At 41.9% G+C, this 24,329-nt stretch overlaps 2 protein-coding genes across 6 annotated transcripts in view; one reads left to right on the top strand and one right to left on the bottom strand.

Annotated features, from left to right (window-relative positions):
* KRAS (KRAS proto-oncogene, GTPase) lies at window positions 1–22,291 on the top strand. Of its 5 annotated transcripts, XM_040062154.2 has the most exons (6): window positions 1,501–1,624; window positions 2,484–2,501; window positions 2,600–2,722; window positions 8,110–8,288; window positions 9,955–10,114; window positions 22,160–22,291. In XM_040062154.2, the coding sequence occupies exons 3-6, from the start codon at window positions 2,612–2,614 to the stop codon at window positions 22,274–22,276; spliced, it is 567 nt and encodes a 188-aa protein (XP_039918088.1). In that variant the 5' UTR covers window positions 1,501–1,624; window positions 2,484–2,501; window positions 2,600–2,611; the 3' UTR covers window positions 22,277–22,291. The 5 variants fall into 5 exon arrangements, with proteins under 5 accessions (XP_039918090.1, XP_039918086.1, XP_039918089.1 ...); XM_040062156.2 differs by lacking the exons at window positions 1,501–1,624; window positions 2,484–2,501 and adding an exon at window positions 1–19; XM_040062152.2 differs by having other exon boundaries at window positions 1,456–1,624; window positions 2,484–2,722.
* ETFRF1 (electron transfer flavoprotein regulatory factor 1) overlaps window positions 22,264–24,329 on the bottom strand; it is a 7,708-nt gene continuing 5,642 nt past the window's right edge. Inside the window, exon 4 of the mRNA XM_040062157.2 lies at window positions 22,264–22,480. The gene's annotated coding sequence lies outside the window, so the exon portion shown is untranslated. The remainder of the gene's footprint in view (window positions 22,481–24,329) is intronic.

Here is a 24,329-nt window from a genome sequence, read left to right on the forward strand (position 1 = left end):
GGCTACTTGTTCTTTGAAAGTAAGTCTGACTTTTGGGTTTTACATCTGCTCATGTGAGGCAGCCTAATTAATAACCCTGATTTGCGAGATGGTCTCATGTTACTCTGTCACATGGATTTTTGTGAGGGTTTGGGTTTGGTTTTTTTTGGGTTTTTTTTTTTGGTGACTGTTGGGAAACAACCTAATAACCTTTAACACAAAAATTACTAGGTTACTGACACCTAAATTTGCGGGAGAGGTGAAATGGGGATCACGAAGAGTTTCCTATCCCTGGAAGTGTCCAAGGCCAGGTTGGACAGGGCTTGGAGCACCCTGGGATAGTGGAAAATGTCCCTACCCATGGCAGGGGATGGGACTGGATGATCTTTAAGGTCCCTTCCAAATCAGGCCATTCTGTGATTCTGTATTTCAGTTACAGGGAGTTATGGTTTTAGCCTTTTAATAAGAAGTTATGGTTTACTATGCATCGGTTAACTTGTTTAAAAACCCCAAACACTGTGTTTATTAACCTTTATTCAGAGCTAATAATCAAACCTTACATTTTCTTTTGAAAGCTGACCAACTTTATTTGGTTTCTAAGCGTCGCAGCAGTTGCACAAAGCCTCTGCTGACATTTCCACGATGGATAAAATCGCTCTTTATGTGTAAGCAGGCACCGCCTGTGCGGGCAGCCCACGTGTCCCCAGGGGACGAGCCTGTCCCAAGCCTTACGGCGGCCCTTGTGCCTCTTCCCCTCCAGGGTCCCCATGGGCAGTGAGGGAAGGGGGAAACAGCGAGGAAATGCTGGAATTGTACACATTTCCCTTCACCGCCCTCGAGCGCGCACTTCCCGGACGGACGCTTCCCAAGTGCCTCCTCCAAGCCTCTCCCCGGTCCCAAAGCCGCATCCTCCGGCCCCACGGAATCCACGATGGGTCAGGCTGGATGGGCCCTCAGTGGGGCACCTGGTGCCACCTCCCCGCTCCAGCAGGGCCATCCCAGAGCACAGGGCACGGGATTGTGTCCAGATGGCCCTGGAATATCCTTAGTGAAGGAAATTTCCAGCCTCTCTGGGTAATCTGTGGAAGCTGTTTTTCCTCCTGTCCAGGTGGAACCCCCTGGGCTCAGCTCCTGCCCGTTCCTCTGGTGCCATTGCTGGGCCCCCCGGAGCAGAGCCTGGGCCCTGCTCTGAGCCCTCCCTGCTCACAGGGACACCCAGGGATGAGGGCCCCTCTCGCCGCCGAACAGCCCCAGCTCCCTCAGCCTTTCCAGTCCCTAAATCATCTCCGCAGCATCCGCTCCAGGAGCTCCATGTCTCCCTCACCCTGAGGATCCCAGGACTGGACACGGGAGTGGCCGGATGCGGTCTCGAACCCGCGGCCCAGCGCTCGGCAGCGGGAGGGAGGTGCCGGCGCTGCCGCAAGGGGCGCTGGAGCGCCGAGTGCATCGATCGCGGCCGTCCATCCGTGCATCGGTGCTCGGCTCCCTGGGCAGCGCCCGCCCAGCCCTGCCCGTCCCCCGCCATTTCGCACCGGGACGGGAAGGGAAGGGACGCGGAGCGGGAAGGGAGGGAAAAGGAGAGGAAAGGAAGGGACGCGACGCGAGCACGGCGGGTGCCGGGAGCTCCCGCGGCACGGCTAGCCAGGTACCGCCTATCCCCACCCAGCCGAGCCGGGGCGACCCTCTTCCTTCCTTCCTTCCTTCCTTCCCCGCTTTCCCTTCGAGGTGGGAAGTGCAGCCGGCGCCCCTTTCCTTCCCCGTCGCCGTTCCCCCTCCCGTCCCCCTTTCCCTCTTCTGTCCCGCACCCCCGCTGCTCTCGCCGGCATCCCCCGGAGCCGCATTCCCGGTCCTTCCCGGCGGGAGGGGACAGGTGGCCAACGCCCTGCGGGACCCGACGCTCGCCCGAGACATCCCCCGCCCTTCCCTGAGCCCTCATGGATTTATTTTTTTCCCCCTCCACCCCTTCTCCCAGATCCTGAAACCCGGAAAGTTGGGGCGGTGCGGGCGCGGCGCTGGCGGGGGCAGAGGGAGCCGGGGCGGGGCGGGCGATGCCCCGGAGCCGCGGGGGTCCCGCAGGCACGGCTCGCCCGGCAATTAAAAATTAATAAAACCCACCCTCAGCTCTGTAGGGGAAGCCGCCGGGGGAAGCCGTGCTCGCCCTGTCTCCTGTCCGGGCACGGGAGGCGCGTTCCCGGCTGTGAGCTTCATCCCGAGGGGAGCTGGGACGCTCCGGGAAGCCCGGGCGGGCACCGGGAGGAAGCAGCGGGGAGCTAAATCCCTGCACGGATTAATCCCTTGCACGAAATACTCTTTTGGCCCTTCCCGGAATTCAGTGCCTTTTAAAAATTTATTTAGTGTATTTTTATTTTTTTTTTTAACTTATTTCGTGTTCTTTTAATCACTGTGTGACCGCTGCCTGTCGGCCGAGTGCCCGCTCTGCATTCCCTGTGTGTGTAATGTTTGAGGAGCAGCATTCCCTCATCCCTTTTTGTCTTGTCTTGCAGGGAGGGAGCTGCTTCCCGGTAATAGTAGAGGATCCTGACGCTGAATGAGAAGGCACCGGCAGCATCCTCGTTAGTGGGAGCCCAGCTCTGCTTAATGTTGGTTTCTTTGTCATCAGGTCTGCTAAAAAATGACAGAGTATAAACTTGTGGTGGTTGGAGCTGGTGGTGTAGGCAAGAGCGCCTTGACAATACAGCTAATCCAGAATCACTTTGTGGATGAATATGACCCCACAATAGAGGTAAACACTTTCATCTTATACTTTTTGTGAGGGGAGATTATCAGTTAATAATGGTGCTTGTTTGCTTTTGGACACTTACCACAAGGACAGGGCTTTATAGTAAAGAGCTCAGAGATAATGGCCTGCATTGGAGACAGAATTGCTGTGCTTCTTCTGATAGCTGCAGTAAAAAATTACCAGTTTTGATCAATTAAAAGCGTGGTGTTAATTGCCGTGTATCCTTGGGCAGTGTGGATGCGTGTGTTTAGGATCTCCATGACAAGGTATTTGCAAACTCACTTGAAGACGCTTGGTGAAACTCCTCATAGCTTTGTGCAACCTCTTAAATGGGACATTTTTCCTTTGATAAGAAGGAAAATTAATGGTTGTGAAATGTGCGTGCTGGTCTTTCTCAGCTCCTATTGCTGGGATCTGTTTCACAGAGCGAGAAATGTGTCCTAGAATGTTACAGTGAATTAAGCACAAATTGGAGCCTGTCTTATTTTTTCTTTGTTTAAACACACCAGTGCATGTTTCCCCATCTAGAGAAAACGCTGGTGCCTCAAAGTTTGAAATTGTATTCAAACTTTAAAAGTTGTGCTGTTTATAATGAGCAGGCAAGCTCTGCCTTTTAAATACAAGAAAAATACCAGTGTTGTGTGAAATCTCCTGTGGATCGTTGCATTTAACAACCTCCGACCCTATAAAAGGAGAAATGACACCATAACTTACCCCGGGTTTTTATGTTCCCGGTACTGAGGCTTCTGCGTCTCATGACTTCGTTTATACGTTTATCCAGCAAGGCAGGCTCACGTGAAGGAATCACACGTGTGTAAATCTAGGCTTAAAACGGAGACTTGTGAAGTGTGTAGGTAGTGATTTTCAGGGAGACACAAGCAAGAGGAGGCAGTGCCCCGAGGTGGCACAGACGTAGTGAGGGCCTGAGCCCAAACAGATGCGTTGACTTGCGGTTGTTTCGTGTGCCTGCGTGTCTTCTTGTCTGACTCTTGCATGGCCAAATAACATCTTGCCTGCAGAAGGTTTTGTGATTAGACTTGTGCGGAAAACTCTGTCTTACACCAGCAGAGCAGTTCTTTCAATTATTGACGTAGGAAGTCTAACAGCAGCAACCCCAAATACTCTCTAAAATCACGTAAAACTTGCTGAGGAGCAAGCCAAATGGGATTTTACTTTTTTCCTGCAAAAGGACCTTTGAAGGTTGTTGGGTTTGGATGCTTGTTCATAGTTACCTGGTTTTCTCTTAGGTTAGAGGTGTGTTTAAGCGCTGTAGAAATTGCTGTGCAGGTTCCCTCTTATAAGTTGTCACTGTGTAAACGGTTTAGGAACACAGAAGCTTAAATGCCAGTATTCCTGGAGCACTTTGAGGGATTTTGCTGTTCAACCAGCTGAGTAATTTGAAGGACATTAAATACATTTTTAATGTAAAATAGTAAAATGGAAATAGAGTTCCTCATGGAATGAACCTGAAAATCCCAGAACTGTGTCTTTTACTTGTGGAATCATAGACTGGTTTGGAGGGGACCTTAAAGTTCATCTTGTTCCCATGGGCAGGGGCACCTTCCACAGCGCTCCAAGCCCTGTCCTACCTGGCCATGGCCATTTCCAGGGATGGGGCAACCACAAGTTCAGTGCTGTGGTCCAGAATCCATGTGTTCTTCCGTAAGAATGCCATCAAATTGACAGGCCGTTAAGCAGCCTGATAGGTTTTGCCAGCATTCAGGGCACGTCACGTGCAGCAGCGTTCATTTCTGCCCCTTTTACAAGTTCTTGACTACTAGATCCTGCTCTTATCTTGTAAATTCTGAGAGCTCAAGGACTGGATCTTAAACTGTATCTTCCTCCTCCTGGTAGCTGTCCTTGTGTGTGCTCACGTGTGGGTAAGCAGTAATTCAGTGCCAGCAAGGGCAGGCTGCGATGCGGAGTGGCAGACAAATATTAAAATCGGGTTTAAATGCTGCAGTTCGTGCTTGGGCAGAATCCCACTTGGTTGAGAAGGGTTGGTGATGGTGCTTCCTGCGTAGATGCAGTTGTGATGTGATCAAAGAACAATAGCTGTGGGACGGGTTTTAGGGGGTGTGAGGAGATAAGGCTAAAATTGCCTTGACTGGTAAATAATTAGGATAGTTCAGTAGTGTCACTACTGTTGTTTGCCGCTTAACTGCTGTTTCTTTCATTGCCATACAGCAGAATGCTCCTTTTCCATGCAGATAATCAAGCTAAATGATTGGGGTAAGATAGAGAACGTAGTTTAGTGTTTGTTGTCCGTGGTATATTTCATAACTGCAGTTACTGAATAATTCTAAATATTTCCTGATTAACAGAACGAAACTCCACACTTCTAAAATATTCATGTTGTGAAGACATGGTCTGGTGCAGCAGAGGAAAAACCACACTAATTACTTAATCGCAGGTGCCTTTACAGTGTTAATTTTGCTGCTGTTTTTTGGTGGAATAAATCTAATGATTCAACAAATAACCTGGGTGGAAAGCGTCAAGTTTCAGGGCCTGCTTGAGTGTTTTATTACTCAAATCTGAACACAGCAGATGGCAGGGCAGGGGGAGGACTGGAAATGAGTGTTTGGGTGGCTGCAGTTGTTCAGATATCGATGCTTTATGTGTGTTTCACAGTCCAGTGCTTTATTTGTAGGAGGTGTCCGAGCAAGGATTTATAGCCAAGTCATTTTAAGTGTTTTATTTTAAATTAAATGGGCAGCAAGCGTTGTAAATCTGGCCTGAGCAGTTGGGGGCAGTGCCCTCTACCGGCCGAGCTCGAGTAAATCTTAACTTGCCTTCACTTGAATTTCTTTTAATTTTTTTGGCTTTTTTTACACTTTCAGGACGTTTCAGCTCTAAATATGTGTCGTTTTTCAAACGTCCCAGGGAAAGGGCAGCTCTGGTAGCTGCTTGTCAGAGGTTTTGAAATTGGATTAGCCAAATCCCTTCGGCTGGTTTAGGAATACTGATATTTAAGTCCGTGTTCTTAAATGACCTGTGCCCTCATGAAACGAGCGCCAATATTTAGTAATAGCTTAGTCTCAGCAGCTGTGATATTTTAGCATTAAATCTCTGGCATAATGGAGTTTTGTGCAGTAATAATTACTTGCCTAGGTGGGATTTATTAAGCACTGGGTTTTTGTGGGTTTTTTTTTAGCTAAATTCCATATGTAGTGTAAAGCTGAGATTTCAAATCACATTTTCTTATCAGCGCATGTGAGCAGATGGAATTATTACTCCTTTAACGTAATTCTTGTTGGGTTTTTTTGTGGCTTGCACAAGGCCAATAAATGCAGGTTAAGCATTCAGTGAAATTTTTAAAAGTTACATACTGTGTACTGGGGAAAAACTGGAATTTCACATTTGAAGCTGGGTAGAAATCAGGAATTCATCTTCTAGTTTGCATTATTTATAGTTTGCATTTTGTTTTTACTTAATAGCGGCCAGTGTGATTTCGGGTTTGATGTTTTGCAAGGGGAAGGGGGGAAAAAAGGCCAAAAATCAAAACTTATTATTATTTCACTTGTCTGGAAATCGTAAGCTTCGAAGTTTTATCTCACACATCTTTCTTTTCCTTCTGCTTCAAATCCCCTTGCTAGGTAGACACAAAGATTTTCTCCCCAGAAGTGGCAAAGCGACTTAGCACCTCAAAATAGTAATTTTTGTATCTGCCGTGCTTTATGCTGGTGCTAACATGGTAGTCAGTTCTTAAAAGCGATTTTCTTTTCTCTTAAAAGTTATTTTCTTTGATGAAAATTACTTAAAGCTTTTGTTTAGAGCTCAGTTGAGGGGAATTTCTTTCCCTTTGAAGTCCTTTAGATGGAAGGGAAGAGTACAGGCTTTTCAAGCACTGCTTTTCATATTTTTGAACTAGCAGTCAAATTGCAAGAAGAGAAACTGCAAGCCTTGTAAATATGTCTGCTAAAATGATAGAAGTTCTGCCAGTACTGTGATAAAGGTATCCTAGGACAGGGGGGGATCTGCTGTTGAATAGAAAAAAAAAAAACTGTTGGAATGAAGATGCGTCCTTAGGTTTTGGGGGGGAGTTGTAATTTATTTTCCCCCTTTAAGCAGCAAGGTAGAATATTAACTTCATTTTAGAACACGTTGGAGCTTGTGTGTTTCTCAGCTATATCAGTGTTTAAACATGGCTTATAAATTTGTGAAGTAACTTACCCACTTCTTACCTGAACACTGAATTTGCACTTCTGTGAGATAAATAGTCCCAAAATCACGTTGGCGACAAACTTTGATCTTTAAGGTGAACAGTAAGTATTGTTTTACCTGATACCGTGAGCGTGGATGACATTTAACAGTAAATGTGACATTACAGAGTTGATTTAGTTTAAAATACTGGTTTTTTATGATTATCTCCTGCTTGTTTCTTAGCGTGAGCAGCAGGAAAGAAGAGAGTCTTTTGTAAAATTACAAATGGATAGAAAGTGCCTAAGAGTAAGTGTACTGTGCCCAAAAATGGGTACAAAAGAAGAAAGGTTGTTCTGAGTTTGCCTTTCATCTGGCCAGAATTGCAATTTTAATTCTTTAATTTCCTTCCCAGTAGCTTAGGTTCACTCCTGTATAGTGTCAGAGCAGCAGCAATGTGCTTACCGCTGACTAAGGAAGCTGAAAGGTGATAACCAGGAGCTTGTGTTCATACCTGCTATTTGTTACAAGAGCTGCTTACTGGGAATAATTCTTGGTACTGGTTGCTGACACCTTTTCCAAGCTGCAGACACCTTTTCCAAGCTCATTGCCGTGGCTTTGTTTCAAACACAGGTGTTTCTAGAAGTTACTGGGCGTGTAATGCTCACCTTCTTACTGCTAAAGCTGTGTACTCATGGAGGCCTGGCACAAAACAGGGATGTAATAAATTCTAGCTGGTGGGACTCTGTACACATTTTAGCCACTTGAGTCAGTGACCTGAGCGCTTTGATTTGATAGCATTGAAATAATTTGTTCTGACACCTCTGTGAACCAGCCCATCAGGCTTTTAATATATGGCTCTGTTGATCTGTCCTGGCTGAAAAGCTTGGATTCCAAATACATCAGCTCAACTTTGATTACTTAGTAACAGATACCATTATACACACCTGCTCAGGCACACAAAACAGATTTCCTGTCCCAAACACTGAAGGCTTTTTATTCCTCCTTTCAAAGAGTTTTGGAGTTGTCTTACTTGCGTGTTCTTTCTGCTTTATTATTTTGTGCGTTCTTGTCGCTTAGAATGAGGGATAAACCCTGAAAAAACAAAATGAGTAGATTGAACAAGCTTAAGCACAGTCAAACCTTTTCAGTCACGCTTATTGCTGGTAAATAATTTGATTATCTCCAGATTTACTGATGTTCAAAACCTTACCTGTTTGTGGTTAACCGAGGTGTATTTTTTTCCCTAGGATTCCTACAGGAAGCAAGTAGTGATTGATGGAGAAACCTGTCTCTTGGATATTCTTGATACAGCAGGTCAAGAAGAGTACAGTGCAATGAGGGACCAATATATGAGAACAGGGGAAGGCTTCCTCTGTGTGTTTGCCATAAACAATACAAAGTCTTTTGAAGATATTCACCATTATAGGTGTGTATATGAAGATATAATCCACCAGCTCTTGTATGAGGTGGGCAGGGGGCTCGTTCCTCCTCTGGATTATCAGTGATCTCTCATGGAATAGGGAAAATCTGAAAACTAAAAATATTGCAACTCCTTTGTGCATCTGTTACTTGGAATGTTGGGTTATCTGAAAATCTGCCTGGAAAATGAGGTGTAAACTTAGTGTTCGGAGTCAAGACTTACCCAAAGATAAAGTCTGTCCATTCCATTGATAAAATTGTTTGCTAAGATGGAAAAACCGAATCTATTGTAATTGTACAGACAATAGTGTCAATTCCTGTTTCTTGGGGGGCTGGAGGGGGAAGTACTTGGAGGATCTTGTGGGAAGAATAACCTGTGTGAACCCTGATGCCTGTGAAGCGCCAGAAAACCAGAGCTCCAAAATGACAGTAAAAACCAGCCTGTTACTAAGTTCTTCATGTGATCTTCTTTTAAATGATCAGTTAAGAATTCCAGCTCATGCTTTCTTTGTCGACTGCACTAATTTAGAAGTGGAAGCAGTCTCTGGTGATTACCGTAGCTGATCATTTATAATGGTCTCACTGTCAGATACTCAGGTACCTCACTGTTAACCCTGAATTCTCCCTGGGTATTCTATTAGAAGCCAGTGCAATTCCCACCAAAGATCACTGAGTTCATCAGCATCAGCCTAAGGCTGGTCCCAAACATGTGTTAATCCATCCACAGTTAGGTAATAATAATAATAATAATAATATCACAAATGGGTTTCCTGTGGGTTTAGAGGAGGAAGGGAAAAAGGCAAGAACGATGTTGGTGTAAGGGGAAGAAGGAGCATGGAGGTTTTCATGTGGAATTCTTGTTTTTAAAGAGAGTTGCATATTTGCATAAGAAGACCTTCACAGTTTATTTCAAAGAGTGTTGGGAGTTGAGTGCTGGACTTTTCTTGTGTGCATCGACAGACCTGTGGGTGACCTTCCAGGCTTGAAGCTGAATGATCAGAAACAGCTGGAAGCAGTGTCTCTATTAATTAAGGAACACACTGCTAGATTATTTAGGAAGGCAAAAGTAATGAAATGAATGATTCTTCACAAGTACATCCAGCATCTTTCAAGATGCTTTCTAATTTGTGCTTGAGAGGACTTTTACCAGATTTCTCTCTGTAGAAAGCCAAACCAGTGGTCTTCAAAGTTTTAAACCCCCTAAGGGCAGATTTTTTAATGCTGTTCTTAATTAAAGAACAAAATAAAATCAAGAGAGCAGACCATGAGCTTTTGGCAGTATTTTGGCAAATGAATTGAGTATTATGAGTGTTGAATATGAGAGGTAAGTAGGAAGATTAATACCAGAGCTTGTTAAGCTTATTGTGGTATTAGCTGCTAAAAAAGTTTAAAAAAATTGAAAAACCGTATGTAATGACATTAACATCTGTAGCAGTTTGTAAAATGTCAGGCTTTTGGTTGGTTGGTTTGGTTTAGTTTAGTAAGATGCTAAAGTTGATGGTGACAGGATTGATCAATTTATTTTTTAGTGGCTTCCAGTAGTGCATGTGCAGTAGATTAACACAAAGAATGATGTTCACCTCTGTTAATTTAATGTTTTGACTGTTTTAAAATCTGCCATAGAAACTATTAATACTTGTTAAATGCAATCTTTTCTTTTTCTTTGTTTTTAGGGAACAAATAAAGAGAGTTAAAGACTCAGAAGATGTCCCAATGGTGCTAGTAGGAAACAAATGTGATTTGCCTTCCAGAACAGTAGACACAAAACAAGCTCAGGATTTAGCAAGAAGTTACGGAATTCCTTTCATTGAAACATCAGCAAAGACAAGACAGGTAAAGCTGAAAACTTCACAAATGCAAAGGCAGAGCTCTCACCTGAATTACCATAATGTGAATTATCCCAGGCATTGACATTTGCTTGGTCATATCAATGGATGCATTTCTGCAGATTGGAAATCCTTGGGGTGTTTTCTTCTGTCTGTCAACTTGCTTATAATTGGTAATTGTTTATTGATGATTGATTGATTTGTTTCAAGTGGGCAGACTCAGAGTGAGACCTGGCCCGCTGTTGCTCTTCCCTGTCAGGTGGATGCAGCATTCTTAACCTTGTGAGAGGTTTTAATAGAATAAAAGCACTTCTGCTTAGAGATGAAATGCCTTTTTTTCCCTCAGCAAGAGGATTAAACAGGCAAACAGGTAATTAGTTTATTCTAGTTTGTTTTCATTAATAGCAAAGGAATTTTTCCTTGAGGCATTGATTCTCTAATTAGGGGGACATGCTTGATACACCTAAGCAATTGATATTAAGGCTATTTCTGAAATTCTGAGTTAGTTGTTTGATACTTTTCCTAAGACTTTAGAGCTCACTGTTGGTTTATTGTAGCTCACTGGTCCTTTCAGTGCCTCTCTTGGGCTGTGTGAGGACACAGGTGACAGAGTGGCACATGTGAGCTTTCAGGAGAGGAGAAACTCTATGGAAGAGGTGGAACTGGTCCAGTACTTCTGGAGGAAAGCAATCTTGAGAAATGCTGGTTGGTGGTTTCTCTTTTAAGAGCAAAGATTTTCCTGTCAGTACAAATTAGATCAGGCCTGAGTGGCTCCTACTCTGCATAATCAGAAGCGTTAGGTGCGGGTTGTGAATCGGGAATTCAGGAGGTAAATAAGGGCAGAATGCTGCAGTTCGAGTAACTGCTCAGAATTTCTGTAGAGATACAGCTACACCACTTAGCAGAATTTCCTCATAGCTTGTCAGGCATTTTTTGGATCTGAGAAATGAATATTTTATTAGTACATATTTGCACCACCCACCCACATTTTTGACAAGTTGAAACCTGGGCTAATTAGTAAAACTTCACAGAGCAATGCTAACTTCTGGCAACAAAGAAAGTCTCTGTTAGGTAAGATTAAAAAAACCAAAGCAGAATCACCAGACTTGAATGACTGAGAATAAATTAGGCCACAGGAGTGTGCTGAAGAAGGGGGCATACAATTGGACTGAATAATGACAGTGGCTTTGTTTGGAAGGTGTCTGTTGTGGAGATAGGAGGGTGAAAAAGTAACTCTGAAATTACATTTAAGGTTTGAAACAATGGAAATGCTGCACCAACATCTAGGTTGTACTTTGTTCAGTCTGTCTTAAAAGCATCAGGCTTTGTTGGGGAAATACTCCTTTTGCACAGCCACTTGTATTAAAAGGGATATTTTAAAATAAAGATGCCCACTAGACAGTTTAGAACCCGTTGGATTCAAAATGTTGGCACTGGTAGGGATGGCTCCTGATTCTTTCCCAGTGCTGTTCAGAGCATGTTGTGCTATGAAATTCCTTCACAGGATGCTGTGTAAATAAAATATTTTTTGAGGCACTGGAGAAAGACCTGGAATTTAGTTAGAGCAAGAGGATCTAAATATTAGTGTATGTGATGGTATATACATGTGTGTGCATGGAATGATTTTTCAGTCACAGTATCATATATATAAACATACATATATACACACACATGCACCTTCTTCAAAGGCAATTTTAAATTAGGGGAGTCAAGGCCCATGGGCTGTAGTTATATATTCACTCTTTATCTAAAAGCCAGTATATAAATAAAACTGATCCTCTGTTCTCATGGAGAGCTTCCAAGTATGAACAGATGCAGCTGGTGGTCTTCTGGATTCTGTGGGAAGACTGCCGTGAATCTTTCGAAGGAGGAACCTTCTTTTCCATGCCTGTCCTCACCTTCCACCACATGGAAACACCGTCGCTAATGCCCTGCTGAAAGGCACCATTTTCCTGCCTCTGCCCTTTCCTGGGCCCAGTTCTGCTGGAACTCAGAGGGAGTCAGAAATGTTTCTGCAGAAGGAAACTGGGAAGGTGGAAATGGGAGGGAGTTGTCAGAACAGGCTTTTTTGATTGCCAAGACGCTTTTTTAAAAGGATGTTATTGCGTGCTCGTGCGGGATGATGTCTCAGTTCAGCTAAGTTTTTAAGACTTTCAAAAATTGATAGGCAAGGACAGAAAAGAGAAGAATATTGGAATGAAGTACAGAAATAAGTTGTTCTGGAAGTTAGTGATTTTGGGTTATGACTGAGAATAAAGATGCAAACCTCAACTCACAGCAAGAAGATTGTGTTTTAAGCCAAATCCCTCTGTGAATTTTCAAGCAAATAATAGAATTTATCAGTGAAAGCTTGCCTTAGTGGGCCCTACATCTTGGGTATAAGGCTACAGATTATTAATATTTTCAGTTAGATCACTGACTAAAGTCAATGTAATGTAGTTTATGAAAAACAGTGATAGTCCTGTTTCTGAGTGTAAGCAGGTGGCAGTACTGGTGGTTTTGTAAGGCCATGAGCGTTTACTCCTCCTTTCACAGTCCTTAAGGAGAAGGGGATGAATAGCTTAGGTTTATTTTGATAGCTGGTTCTGCTTTTCTCTCTTTGGCATAAGCTTTATATTCAGGCTCTTCCCTGTTTACATGAGCATGTAGCTCCCGATATTATCAATAATATCGATGAGAGACAAACCTGATTTATTCCCACCAAAGCTGCACCTGAGCTTCATTGGGCTTCCCCTTGCCTGGGAGTTAAACACAGAGCAAAGCTGTAAGGCCAAACCACCCCAGTGTGGTTTCACTGTAGGGCTTTGTTTCCCTTGGAACGTTTCTGCTTTCCAGCTGGCGTTGGATTCACGGGAAAAGCAGATGAATGAGCATTATTGCAAGCATAGTAAAGGCTTTCCCAGGGTTTGGGGTCTCGTTGTTTAGAATATATGCTTAAGCACACCTTTGAAGTGTGTGAAGAAGTTGACCCAAATCACGAGACCGCTGTTAAAAAAGCATTTTGGTTATTTCAACTGTCTGATGTGCAGTGGGTTAAGCCCCAGCCTTGTGATCAAACTAAGTTGAGAACCTGTGCCTGGTCTGGTGAAGTAACTGGGGCAGTATTTAGAGAAATTCCTTCCTACATCTCAGTGAAAATTCATGGCTAACTGATAACTTAGTTTGCTGGAACCATTTTTTAGGGACTTGTCATATCTGTTTCATGATACTGTATCACTCCAAGCGATTTTTAATCCAGTTCTTGTGTACAGATTTCATCTTAAAGCTCTGTTTTCAATGAGTTTTAACTTGGTCAGGCTTTTTACATTGAGGTTTCTTTCATGTCACTTGTCAGTTGTAAGGTAGAACTTTTCTGGAAAAGCTTAGTCCTCCCCCAAGGAAGAAAGTTTTGGTTGTTTTTGGGAGATCAGCTGTGGTCAAATGTTTTAAGGATGGGCACAGAACAATTTGGAATTGTCAGGACTAACTTTCATTGGGTTCCTTTAAACGCTGCAGAAGTGGAACTTGTGAAAACTCCTGTGTGGGACACTTTGGTCTGTGTTTGAAACAGCCTTTCTTTGCACATGATCATATTTTAAATGGAGAGTTTGGCTGTCATTCGGGAGGCAAAAGCACCTCAAAAACATTGCCTCAAGGTCCTGGGTTCTTCAGGCTGTTTAGATTTTGAAGCTTTTCGTAACTGCCAAAGGGTATTTTTGCCTCCAGTTCTGACAGCTAAAAGAACTGGTTAGTCCCATTTTATTTATATGGTCATTGCTTATTGAAATGCTAGAGAGTCTTAAAGTGGTATTAATGTGACTTAAATTTGTAGGATTGGCGTCTGGCTCTTTAAAATGTCACCTTGTGCTAATGATATAAGCAAATACGTATCTGTACAGATTTTTTCAGAATAATCTCTTTCAGCAGGGTTCATAAGTCTATTCTTGGTGGTGGCAGTAATAGCAATCTCTTTTCTCACTCTGTGTCTCTCCATCTCTCTGCATTGCTAAAGCAAATTACAGCTCCTACTGGTGATGGGAAAGTTGGCAATAAACGTTGACTCAACAATTGTTATCTAATTTTTCATGTGAAAGCTCCTTAATCAAATTAGCTCTTTCTACTGCAAAACAGTAAGATCTGCAAAAATGTTGATTCTTGTACAGCCTGTGCTTCGGCACATTGCAGCAGATCAATGTTTGCTGTTTCCACTTCAGAAAGAAAATTCCATTCCTTCCAGAAGAACATGGAAGTATGAGCTTTACTTGGATTTTGCCTGTTTTAGTGGCTTTCTTTGCATTTTGCAGCCTGTCAGACCTGGAATATAAGACTTGTCCATACTTTACTACAGCCCAAGATGGCACATCATGCATATACAGGGACATACAATCCAAGAAATAAATCTAATTCATTTAATCTTCAAATTGAAGAGGGTGTAGTTCAGAAGAACGCTCAGATAAGCAGCAGTTTGTTAAAAATGAGTGTTCAGTGTGATAACCCGTGGCACAGGTCATGCAAAATGACCCAGTAATTGTGGCAGTAAATACTGGCTGGCTTTACTCAGTGCATCGTACGAAGGTGAAATGGAGAGAGAATTCATGGAAAATCTGCCAAATAAAAGCCCAGACTGTCTATTGGTAGTAATAAAGCTTTGGGCCTTAAGTAGTTGTGCTGCTTACCATAATCATCAGTGTGTTCTGGTTTTATTTTCAAATGATGAGTTTGTATTAAATTAACAGCTCTGTTAATCTGATTGAGGAGGCAGGTACTGAGATTGATAGTAAGGCAGAGGAGGGATTTGCTCTCCCCTTCAAAAGCTGCAGTGGAACACTTTTCACCTTGTTCTGATAAAAACATCCTCACAGATTGAGCTTAAATTTGTGCACAGGTACGCTAATCCTGAAATATTATAATTTAAAGCTGGTGTTGCATCTCTTTATATTGTATTTGGCTGAACATGTCTTCAGTCTCCATACATTGATTTTTTTTTTTTTTTTAATGTTTGTGGTGTCATACCCAAGTGGTCTTAATGCACAGCTGCAGAAAAGAAAGGTGTGAGACCAGAGAAGTAAAACATGTAGCTCTGTGTCATCCCTGGAACATGTGAGGGGCATTTCTGCAGCAGATTAAAATCTGAGCAGCAGGACTTCACAGATTGTTTGCATTTAGTTGTTGTTATGGGACCCTCGTGGCTGCTGACTCTGCCCCAGAGGAACAGATCAGGTGTGTGTGTCTTCTTGATTAAAGCTCTTAAAGATTATAATAATGAGCATTTACTGCATGGCTCAGATACCACTTTTCCTAAATTTAATAGCACAGCACTTGCTTTGTGAAGTTAGTAGCTTTAAAAACAACACTGCCCCAAATTTAACATCCTTAGAAAATTTTATTTCTTTATAACCACTTAGGAAATCACCTGGAGAGACTTTATTAAAACTTTGTTTGCTTGATCCATGGATTTTTGCAAAGTTCCCCTTCTTACCTAAAGAATATAAAGGAGCTTGCTTTTCTTTGCCCAAACAGCAACATGTTCTCACTTTGGCTCAGAACAGCAAGTGGGTGGTTTAACTATGTGTGTTCGTAAGTACCCCCTAGCTCACAATCTAATAAGGTTTTGTGTCTCCTGCATAAATCCATGCCCACAGAATTGTGGGGGTAGATTCAGTAACACAAGCAGTATCATTTTCAGCAATGGAAGAAAATGAGTCTTACTCTTTTTTAGGCCTAGTGTTAACCATGCACAGGAGAAAAGCGGGGCTTGAAGCGTAGATATTCACAATAACTGGTATTCAATAAATGTTAAATTAAGTGTTTATCGAGCAGCAAATAAGCAAGCCCAGCGTTTTAAATACATAAATGAAGCTCCATATACTTCTCTCAAGTAAAGCTCATAATTTCAGTGGTTTTTGTTGTCGTTTCTTTCCCCTTCCGTGGGTGTCCCAGTTTGTGTCAATCGTTAACAAAGCGATTTTTAAGGAGTTGTGTTTTACAATGCAGAGAGTGGAGGATGCTTTTTATACATTGGTGCGAGAGATCCGACAGTACAGAGTGAAAAAAATCAGCAAAGAAGAAAAGACTCCAGGGTGTGTGAAAATTAAAAAATGCCTTGTAATGTAACAGGGTAAGTTAATAATGCACCAGGGTAAGTGTTGCAAATCACTTGCCAAATAAAACTGATTGAGGGTGTCTTGCCAATCAGGCGTTTTACGGCTAATCAATGACATAATTTCAGATATAAAACCAATCACATTTCAGTGTCCTCAATATGGATTTGCTTTGTTTCGTGGGGTTTTGATAAATGGGTTAACAAGAAGTCTTCACTGCGTATTGAATTCTCCAGCTGGGAAATGGAGGCAGAGTTCTGAGTGGGAAGAAGTAAGGAGGAAGGAGTTTTATTAGGAATATATTGCAGATGCTGTTGAAGTGAGTATTGGTTGAAGCTTCAGGTTGATGAACTGAGGGGAGATTACAACACTTCCAAGTCCTCCTCAGATTCAGAAACAGGAGGTTCCTACTCCAGCAAAACAGTGTTTGATTGATGTACAGGATTTTTAAATTCTCAGGCCCTTCCTTATGCCATGCTATTTTTTCTTTGTTCCTCCCCAGCTTAAAAAATTTACCCTTACCATTTCCAGGAGATTTTTGTCAGCTATAATGCCACGAGTGATCAAGATTTGGACAAAATAAGGTTTCACCTTTTTTTGGGAGCCTTTACAAGAGGTGGAGGTTAAGCAACAGCGAAGGAACGCTGGAGGGAGTGAGGGAACTAAGCCAAAACCAAGAAGAAAGCACAAAAAAATCCCAATACCCAAATTCTCACAAAATATATTTTTTTGTTGTTTTAATTTGTATATTCCACTGTAAGAAAAAAGGGAGGAGGTGAGGACAGAAGAAACTGGTATGGAAAAGAAGTGTTTGTCTAAATCACTTCCAGTGGTTTTTGAGCAAACCATTGGAGCAACTCCCTGCAGATACTCCTATTGCATTAATTCTTTACCTCTTTCTGCACCAGTAGAGAGAGTCACTTGTTACTCCTTATATACTTGTCCAAGGGGAGGATGACCTGGGATTTCCCGTTGTGTCAATGTTTTCAAAAGAAAAACTGTTCATTTTTCAAAGTGTGTGTTTGCACTTCAGAATATGTGGCAGAGGAGTAATAGAATTTGGGTTGTATCCTCCAGAGACTGTCACAGTGTGGGAATATTCTCCTCAGTGAGGGAGTTCTGTTTCTCTTTCTGGGGAAGAAATTTTGATTCATATCAGTTTTTACTAGATCTGCTCAGGTTTGTTAGTCCCAGCTTTTAAGTGAAGAATGACTGCTCAAAGGTAATTATTTAGATTTTTTTTTTTTTCCCCTAAAGAAAATGATGCAGTCTGCTTTCCTGGAGATGTTCAGGAAATGACTGCATGTGGCACTTAATGCCATGACGTAGTTGACAAGGTGCTGATCTGTCAGAGGTTGGACTTGAAGCTCTTGGAGGTCTTTTCTGACCTTAATTATGATTCAGGCACTTTGTGATACTCTTTGCATCACAGGTTTCCTTTGCAGGAAACTGGACACTTCAGTCACAAAGCTCCCTAGGCTTGCATCCAAATATTACGAAAATTGATGCCATCAAAACACCTTGTTTTATCCTTCCCTGGCTATCAAAAAACAGCAGACAGAAGCTGGGCAAGATGACTTTTGGTGAGAGCAATAGAAATTAAACTGCTCAAGCCCTGGAGCCTTCTGAAAACCAACTTTGCAATTACTTGGTGCGTTACTGATGGAACCATACCACAAAGTAGAATTTGGGGTTTTTTTATACTGGGACCTGAAAGATCCTGAGTCCTGTTCTTTCCCATCCTGTTGGGAGAATGCGAATAGGATGGTGGGAATTGTGGCTTTCAGTGGAAGGATTTATGCTTGCTTTCTGCCAGCTTCCTACTTTCTTTCTGGTGATGTCCAAGTATTTTTTCAGGGGTTTTGCACCTTTTTTTTTCCCCCCGTGTGGGAACGGGGAAAAATCCACTTCTGTCACTAATGGATATTGTTGAGTTCTGGATGTTTGTTGTGGTGTTTGGTTTTTTTTTCCTGCACCCTGTTTAGAAAACAGTCTTGGATCTAAGGTTCTAGAACTCGAGGAATCTGCTTAGGGAAGGAATCATTTGCCTTTATTCCCAAGTGAATTCCACATGGTATTGATAGGCTTTTTCAGCAACTTTGTATTTAGGGAGTTAAGCTGGAGGAAGCATATTCCAGAATTATTATGGCACAGCTGTAGTTCAGTAGTGGTTTGAGTGGAATGAGAAGTCTGATATTTAAACCAGCCTGCCTTGTATTGCTTTACAGTCAGTAAAAATATGTATTATTTCAGTCGGACGTGTAGTAGGTGGCTAAGGAGAGCAGCACCTGATGGTGTGAGCCTTACAGCGGGGATTTTAGACTCCTGAAATAGTCATTGTAACACAGATTGTAATGATAGGGTTCTGTAAATAATCAAGTAGGATGGTTCAGAATGTTTTTCTCCCTCTTGGAATATTGTTTATCTTCTTGCTGCCTGTGGGATGCCTTCTTAAGTTATATTAGTCTTCCACAAGGAAACTGAAAACTTTGGCTACCCAGACTGCCAGGAACTGCTGATGCTTTCCAAGAGTTCCATTCCTTTGGCTGTTACACAGTAAAGCAGACAGGACAGAACATCTTTTGCTCAGCTAGCAGGGAGGAATCTCCAAAACTCCATGCCAAATCCTCAAAAGAACTCTTTTTGTGAAAGCATTGGGTTTTTTAAATAAAAAGCCTGCAGTGAGCAGGCATCTAGGTAATGTAATCCAGGTTGAGTTGGGTTAACAGGGAAAAGTTTGAATTGAGAAAAGTTCTTGATTTGAATTTAAAAATGCCTCCGTTCTTGATTGAACTGCAGTTTAATGGTTTCTCTCCATAGTACTACAGAGATGTACAAGTAACTTCCATTCCTCGTGACCGATACGTGTGTGTATGTATATACGCATTGTACATTTAAAAAATACAAGAAAGTGCTCGTACAATTTAGAACTTGTTTCAGGGTTATTTTTGGGGGTGGGATTTTAAGGAATTCCAAATTCCTTATGAATTCGGTGTTTGCATTGCAGCCACGTCTCCAGACTTGTGTGCGTGAGCCACGGGACCGTGCGGGACTCCAGAAGCACACCTGGAGCCAGGAGCAGGCTGTTCCTGTGCGATCAGCTCTGCTGCTTCTGTTCTCCCTGCCCTTTGGAAGAACAAGGGCCGGGAGCAAGGCCTGTCAGTGCACCTTTAGCGAGGCTCTGAGGTTTAGTTCTGAGCCTGCACAGGGAATGGCGAGTTTCTAATCTGAGCCTGGATTTAAAGCTCTCGTTCAGTACATCTTAACTTCCCCGAAGGCTTGCACACAATCGGTGTATTGTCAGAAAGGAGAAGGTCAGCTGCCTGCAGTCCCTTCTACTGAAAGAGCTGACTGGAAAGGTTGGCAGCCTTTGATCTCGCAGAATTGATGCCTTCAGGGACCTTCTGGAGACAGAGTATCCACTACTTACATTGAAAATTTAATGGGCAGGCTGGAAAGTGAAAGTGAAAGACCTCCCTTTACCTTGTGTTCTCCGATTCTAACTCACAAACGGTCTAAGCATAGTTTTGTATGTCATGTTCTCTTAATGAATTGAAGACAAACTGTGGGAGGACCAAACATAATCAATAATTAGCGAGGCTTGGTCTACAAAGGTGTAAATGCAAGGATGAAAGCCAAGTCAGTTCTGTAAGCTGGTCTAGTGAGAAGTGTCCCTGCCCACAGCAGGGACTTGGAACGACATGATCTTTAAGATCCCTTCCAAGCCAAACCATTCTATGATTTCTGTGTTGCAACGTGTGCTGTATTTAAAAGATCTTCATCTTACTAGGTAGAAAATAATTTCAGCCTTGATTGGGAAGTCATGTGTTTAAAGGTTCATGATAATATCTGGGTATTCCTTTGTACAGGTTATTTTCTCTACATTTATTTAAAACAAGTTTAATGAGGGAGGATTTCTCATTTGAAGACTTAATTTGCAGTTTTCAGGTGTGTCTCATGAAGGCACCAACTGAAAGCCAGTTCTGAAAGGTGATTCTATAAGGCAGTGTGAACAGTCTTGGGCAGAAGTTGCTCCTTATATGGTTCTTGTGTTTTAAGAATGAAACTGTTGTTTTATCTGTTGTGATTGATTCTCAGTGCTGTCCTTCTTAATACTGAGATCTGCAGTGGAATCATGAACTGTTGCTACTTCTGTATCATTTTCCTACTTGAACATTGCTTAATATTCTCTTTGTGCATTAATGCTGAAGCTGTAAGCAAAATACACTAGTTCTCTCTAAAATAATACCAAGTATTTTTAATTTTCCAAAAGCTAATGAATGACGTGACCTTTTTCAGGAATAAGGCAGTTCTCCCACTAGACACGCTGCATCAATTTTATATTGCTCAGTAATGCCTCAAAATGTAGAACAAGTTGTTTGTGAGGTCTTGTAATATGCAAAAGTGCACTATTAATATTGGGAGATACACTGCCAAGGACTTTGAACATCAGCTGTGTGTAAATGTTCTATGAACCTGAAGATTTTAAATAAATTTAGCTTATCCTGAGTGCTGCTTTTTAAGTGAAGCTATTTCACACTTCCCTGCTGTTTGGACTTTTCATATTAAGTTTCATCGCCACTTGGAGTCTGGCTGAAACAGTAATGAATTGGGTGATTTTTGGTTTTTTGTTTTTTCAGAGTTCACTCTCAGTTCTTTACTGAAGCAGGCATAGAGGAAGAAATGCAAAGTGTTACTTCTTTCTGGCAGCTTGAGGGCAAATTTGTGTGGCTGAATTTCTAGGCCCAGTTCTGTAGTGATGCATTTGGCTGCTGTGATAACAGTAACATTTCTCATCTTATCTAAAAGATAAAAGGAGTAAGGCAGGAAAGAATCAAGAACATCTTTATCTTAAATATTTTAAAACTGTCTGTATTCAGGTTATTAAATGTGAAGGCAGACTGACAACATGAGTACTTTAGAGGGATTTGAAGCAACATGAGAGCAAGACCATAAATTGTTACCTCTGAAAATAATGAGAAACTACTCAGTGAGAACAAACTTTAGCTTTTGTGTCTGTAGTCCTCGAGTCGTGGAGATTTTAAGTGACTATCCAGCACCAGAGAGAATGTGTTTCATGTGTCCTTAACTTTAGAAGTTGAACAGAGTGATTTATCAAATAACTTATTATTGGGACATGGGATTGATTTGATTGATTTGCATGTGTAAAGATTTATAAAACTGTGGTGTGATTACTATACCAATGTGCTTTAGAAATGATCAGAATATGTGCATTTACCATAACTATGTCTTTGGTATTGAATTATTGGTACAAATACTAGAATTCATATTCCAGAGTTGCATATAGATTATTAAAGCATAAATAAAGATAGTTGATGCCTCACAACTTCCCTATGGGGGTGCTGGGGCCGTGGCACAGGTTGCTCATAGAAGCTGTGGCTGCTCCATCCCTGGAAGCATCCAAGGCCAGGTTGGATGGGGCTTGGAGCAAGCTGGGACAGTGGAAGGTGTTGTGGTTGGAACTGTAAGATCTTTAAGGCCCCTTCCAACCCAGGCCATTCTGTGATTCTATGATAATATATACTTATAACCTAACTGTGAGGTGTTATTATATAAATATACATTGTGTATATGATACTTTTCTAGCTTGAGGTGGGGCAAGGTGTGCTCTTGGAGATGAGGGCAGCACACACTTCATCACCTTCCTTCCCACATCAGCAATGGAATTTCACCCGTGGGGCACCTGTGAGTAACCTGCAGGATGCCCTAAGCCCAGTTTAGGAGCAGCTGAGGAATGGGGCAGCAGGTGTTCCTGAGCTCAGGTGGTTGTGTCGGTGCTGCTCAGAATGGCAGAGAGGAACAGGATGAGTCCTGCAGGCGGGATTCACTGTTCAGAGGATGGCAGGCAGGCAGCAAGACGTGCTGCTGGAACCCCCCTGACATGGCCAGGGAGGGACACAGGCTGTGAGTCTGAACCTGATCCTCATTTGTACCTGTCTCTGTCTTTTCAGGGTGTTGATGATGCCTTCTACACATTAGTTCGAGAAATCAGAAAACACAAAGAGAAGATGAGCAAAGACGGTAAAAAGAAGAAAAAGAAGACAAAGACAAAGTGTATAATTATGTAAATACAATTTATCCTTATTCTTAAGAAGTACTGAAGTAATTTTGTACATTACACTAAATTATTAGCATTTGTTTTAGCATTACTTTACTTTCTGCTTCATGATCCTGTTAGCTTTACCTGAATGCTTGTTTTAAATGACAGTGGAAACTTCATTCCTCTTAAAGTGCCAGTATTCTTTGACTGTTGGTTCTTGAACTAGCGATGCCTGTGAAAAAAAAAAAAGAAACAAAAAAATCAAACAAAAAACAACAAAACCCCAAAACAAACAAAAAAATACCCACAAAAAGCCCGAGAACTGTCTTAGGACTCTTTGGTGCATGCACAGTTGCTAACTTCCTGGTTTTCTTACTGATTGTGAACTTCTGTTCTGTGTGCAAAGCAAACAAATGATGCTCTACACATTTTAACATCCCCTCTAAATTGTTGGGTTTATAAATTTGGTTGGGAAAGAGGACTAGTTAGCAAAAGAAGCTTTCATTTCAGCATTTCCTTTATTTTAGACTGATTGCAATAGAGAGAGACCAGAAGCCTTTATATAGTCTTCCTGTAGATTTTGCTTCTAGGCATCTAGTCTTGTAGCATTTCAGATCAACTTTAATGAATGTAAAAAGAAAACTTTCAAAAAAAAAAAAAATTCACTGCAATTTGTCACAGTCACTCCTTAAATACTCTATTTTTTCTATAAAAAATTAAAAAAAAAAAAAAAAAGAAAAAAATTTTAAGAATACAACAATGCACACCTGGCAATGGAAAAAGTAAAAGTTCTAATTAGGTTGATTTGCTATTGTTAATGCATTGCTTTAAGAGCTTCACTGACTTTTTGTGTCTGAAGAGCCAGGTGAAATCCCTCTCTGTCAAAGCTTTGAGTAGCTTTGTTCAGTAGGGTCAGGATTTCACCTTGAGTGTCCCAAGGAAATATTAGAATGCCTTAACAGAGAAGTTGATTCGAATTCTTAGGTTAATTCATAGATGCACCCAGAATTTACCATAAGAATTAAATCAGAATCAATCTTAAATTACATAGTGGAGTAAAACCATTATTTTTTTTTTTCCCCAAGAGTGGCATTAAATATTTCCAGATGCCCATTTTGTGCAAAATAAGAGGGAAATTCTAAATTCTAGCAGCATCAGATGAGTGAATGAAAGAGTTGAATTTAGCTGCTTCATGCAAATAATTTGGAAATCCGCTATGCCCTGGAAATGGTGTGGAATTTGCACAATCTGTCAGCATAGAACATGATTTCCAGAGTCAGTGTTGTTTGTGCGATGTCTGTGAAGTACTGATTCAGTGGTTGGTGAGTGGCATTCCAGTGTCTAGACTGTCATGAAGCTACACCAAGAGTTTAATGTTGTCTTTCTATGTGATTAAGTTATGTTGTGATTTTTGTTCTTCTCTCCCCACACTTTTTTTTTTTTTTTTAATTGAAATTAGTGCAGGATTTTTGCAGGAGCTTTCACTTTCTGGTACTGCAGTAGCCTAGTTATCCACTGAATACGAGCCAGTAGTTCCAGCGTTTCCAGTTCCCAGTGTCTCCCTGTAAATGTGGAGTTGTTTATTTCAGGAGAGCTTTGGTCCCTGAAGGTGCACTTCTTCACAGGAGCTAACTCAGCTGCAGTGTGACACTGGAAGGTGTGACTCTGGTGTACCCAAAAAATAAAACACACAAGACATTAAAGTAGGATAGTTCAGGACACTGGAAAATTGGGAACAGGGAATAGCAGCATTGTCCTAACCTGAGGTATTCCGTGGAGATTTTACACAGGTATGTAAAAATTGCACTGTGTAACTTGGACCATTTCTGTGAAAAGTATTATTTTGCTTCTACAGAAAAAAAATAAAAAATAAATCCCAGAGTGACTGTTGTTGGTGGGGACCCGTGAAGCTGGCAGGGAACACAGAGTGTCTGGATTGCTCCATATTCTTTAATTTCATTGTGTCTGGGAGAAATCAGGCCTTTCCCTGCCTGTGCCCCCCATTCCCACCCTTCACCAAAATCCAGACCCCTCCACTCCTCTCGGCGTCAATGTGAAATGTAGGTTATGAAATAGTCTGA

This window comes from Hirundo rustica, chromosome 4 (genome assembly GCF_015227805.2).
Source record: "Hirundo rustica isolate bHirRus1 chromosome 4, bHirRus1.pri.v3, whole genome shotgun sequence".
In the NCBI taxonomy this organism is placed as follows: domain Eukaryota; kingdom Metazoa; phylum Chordata; class Aves; order Passeriformes; family Hirundinidae; genus Hirundo; species Hirundo rustica.

What these genes read in the sequence shown, in the direction of transcription:
- KRAS (XM_040062156.2), top strand. Translation starts at nt 2,612, where the DNA reads ATGACAGAGTATAAACTTGTGGTGGTTGGAGCTGGTGGTGTAGGCAAG. An exon ending in GAAGATATTCACCATTATAG is followed by an intron (nt 8,289 to 9,954) that starts GTGTGTATATGA and finishes CTTTGTTTTTAG; the next exon opens with GGAACAAATAAAGAGAGTTA. An exon ending in CATCAGCAAAGACAAGACAG is followed by an intron (nt 10,115 to 22,159) that starts GTAAAGCTGAAA and finishes CTGTCTTTTCAG; the next exon opens with GGTGTTGATGATGCCTTCTA.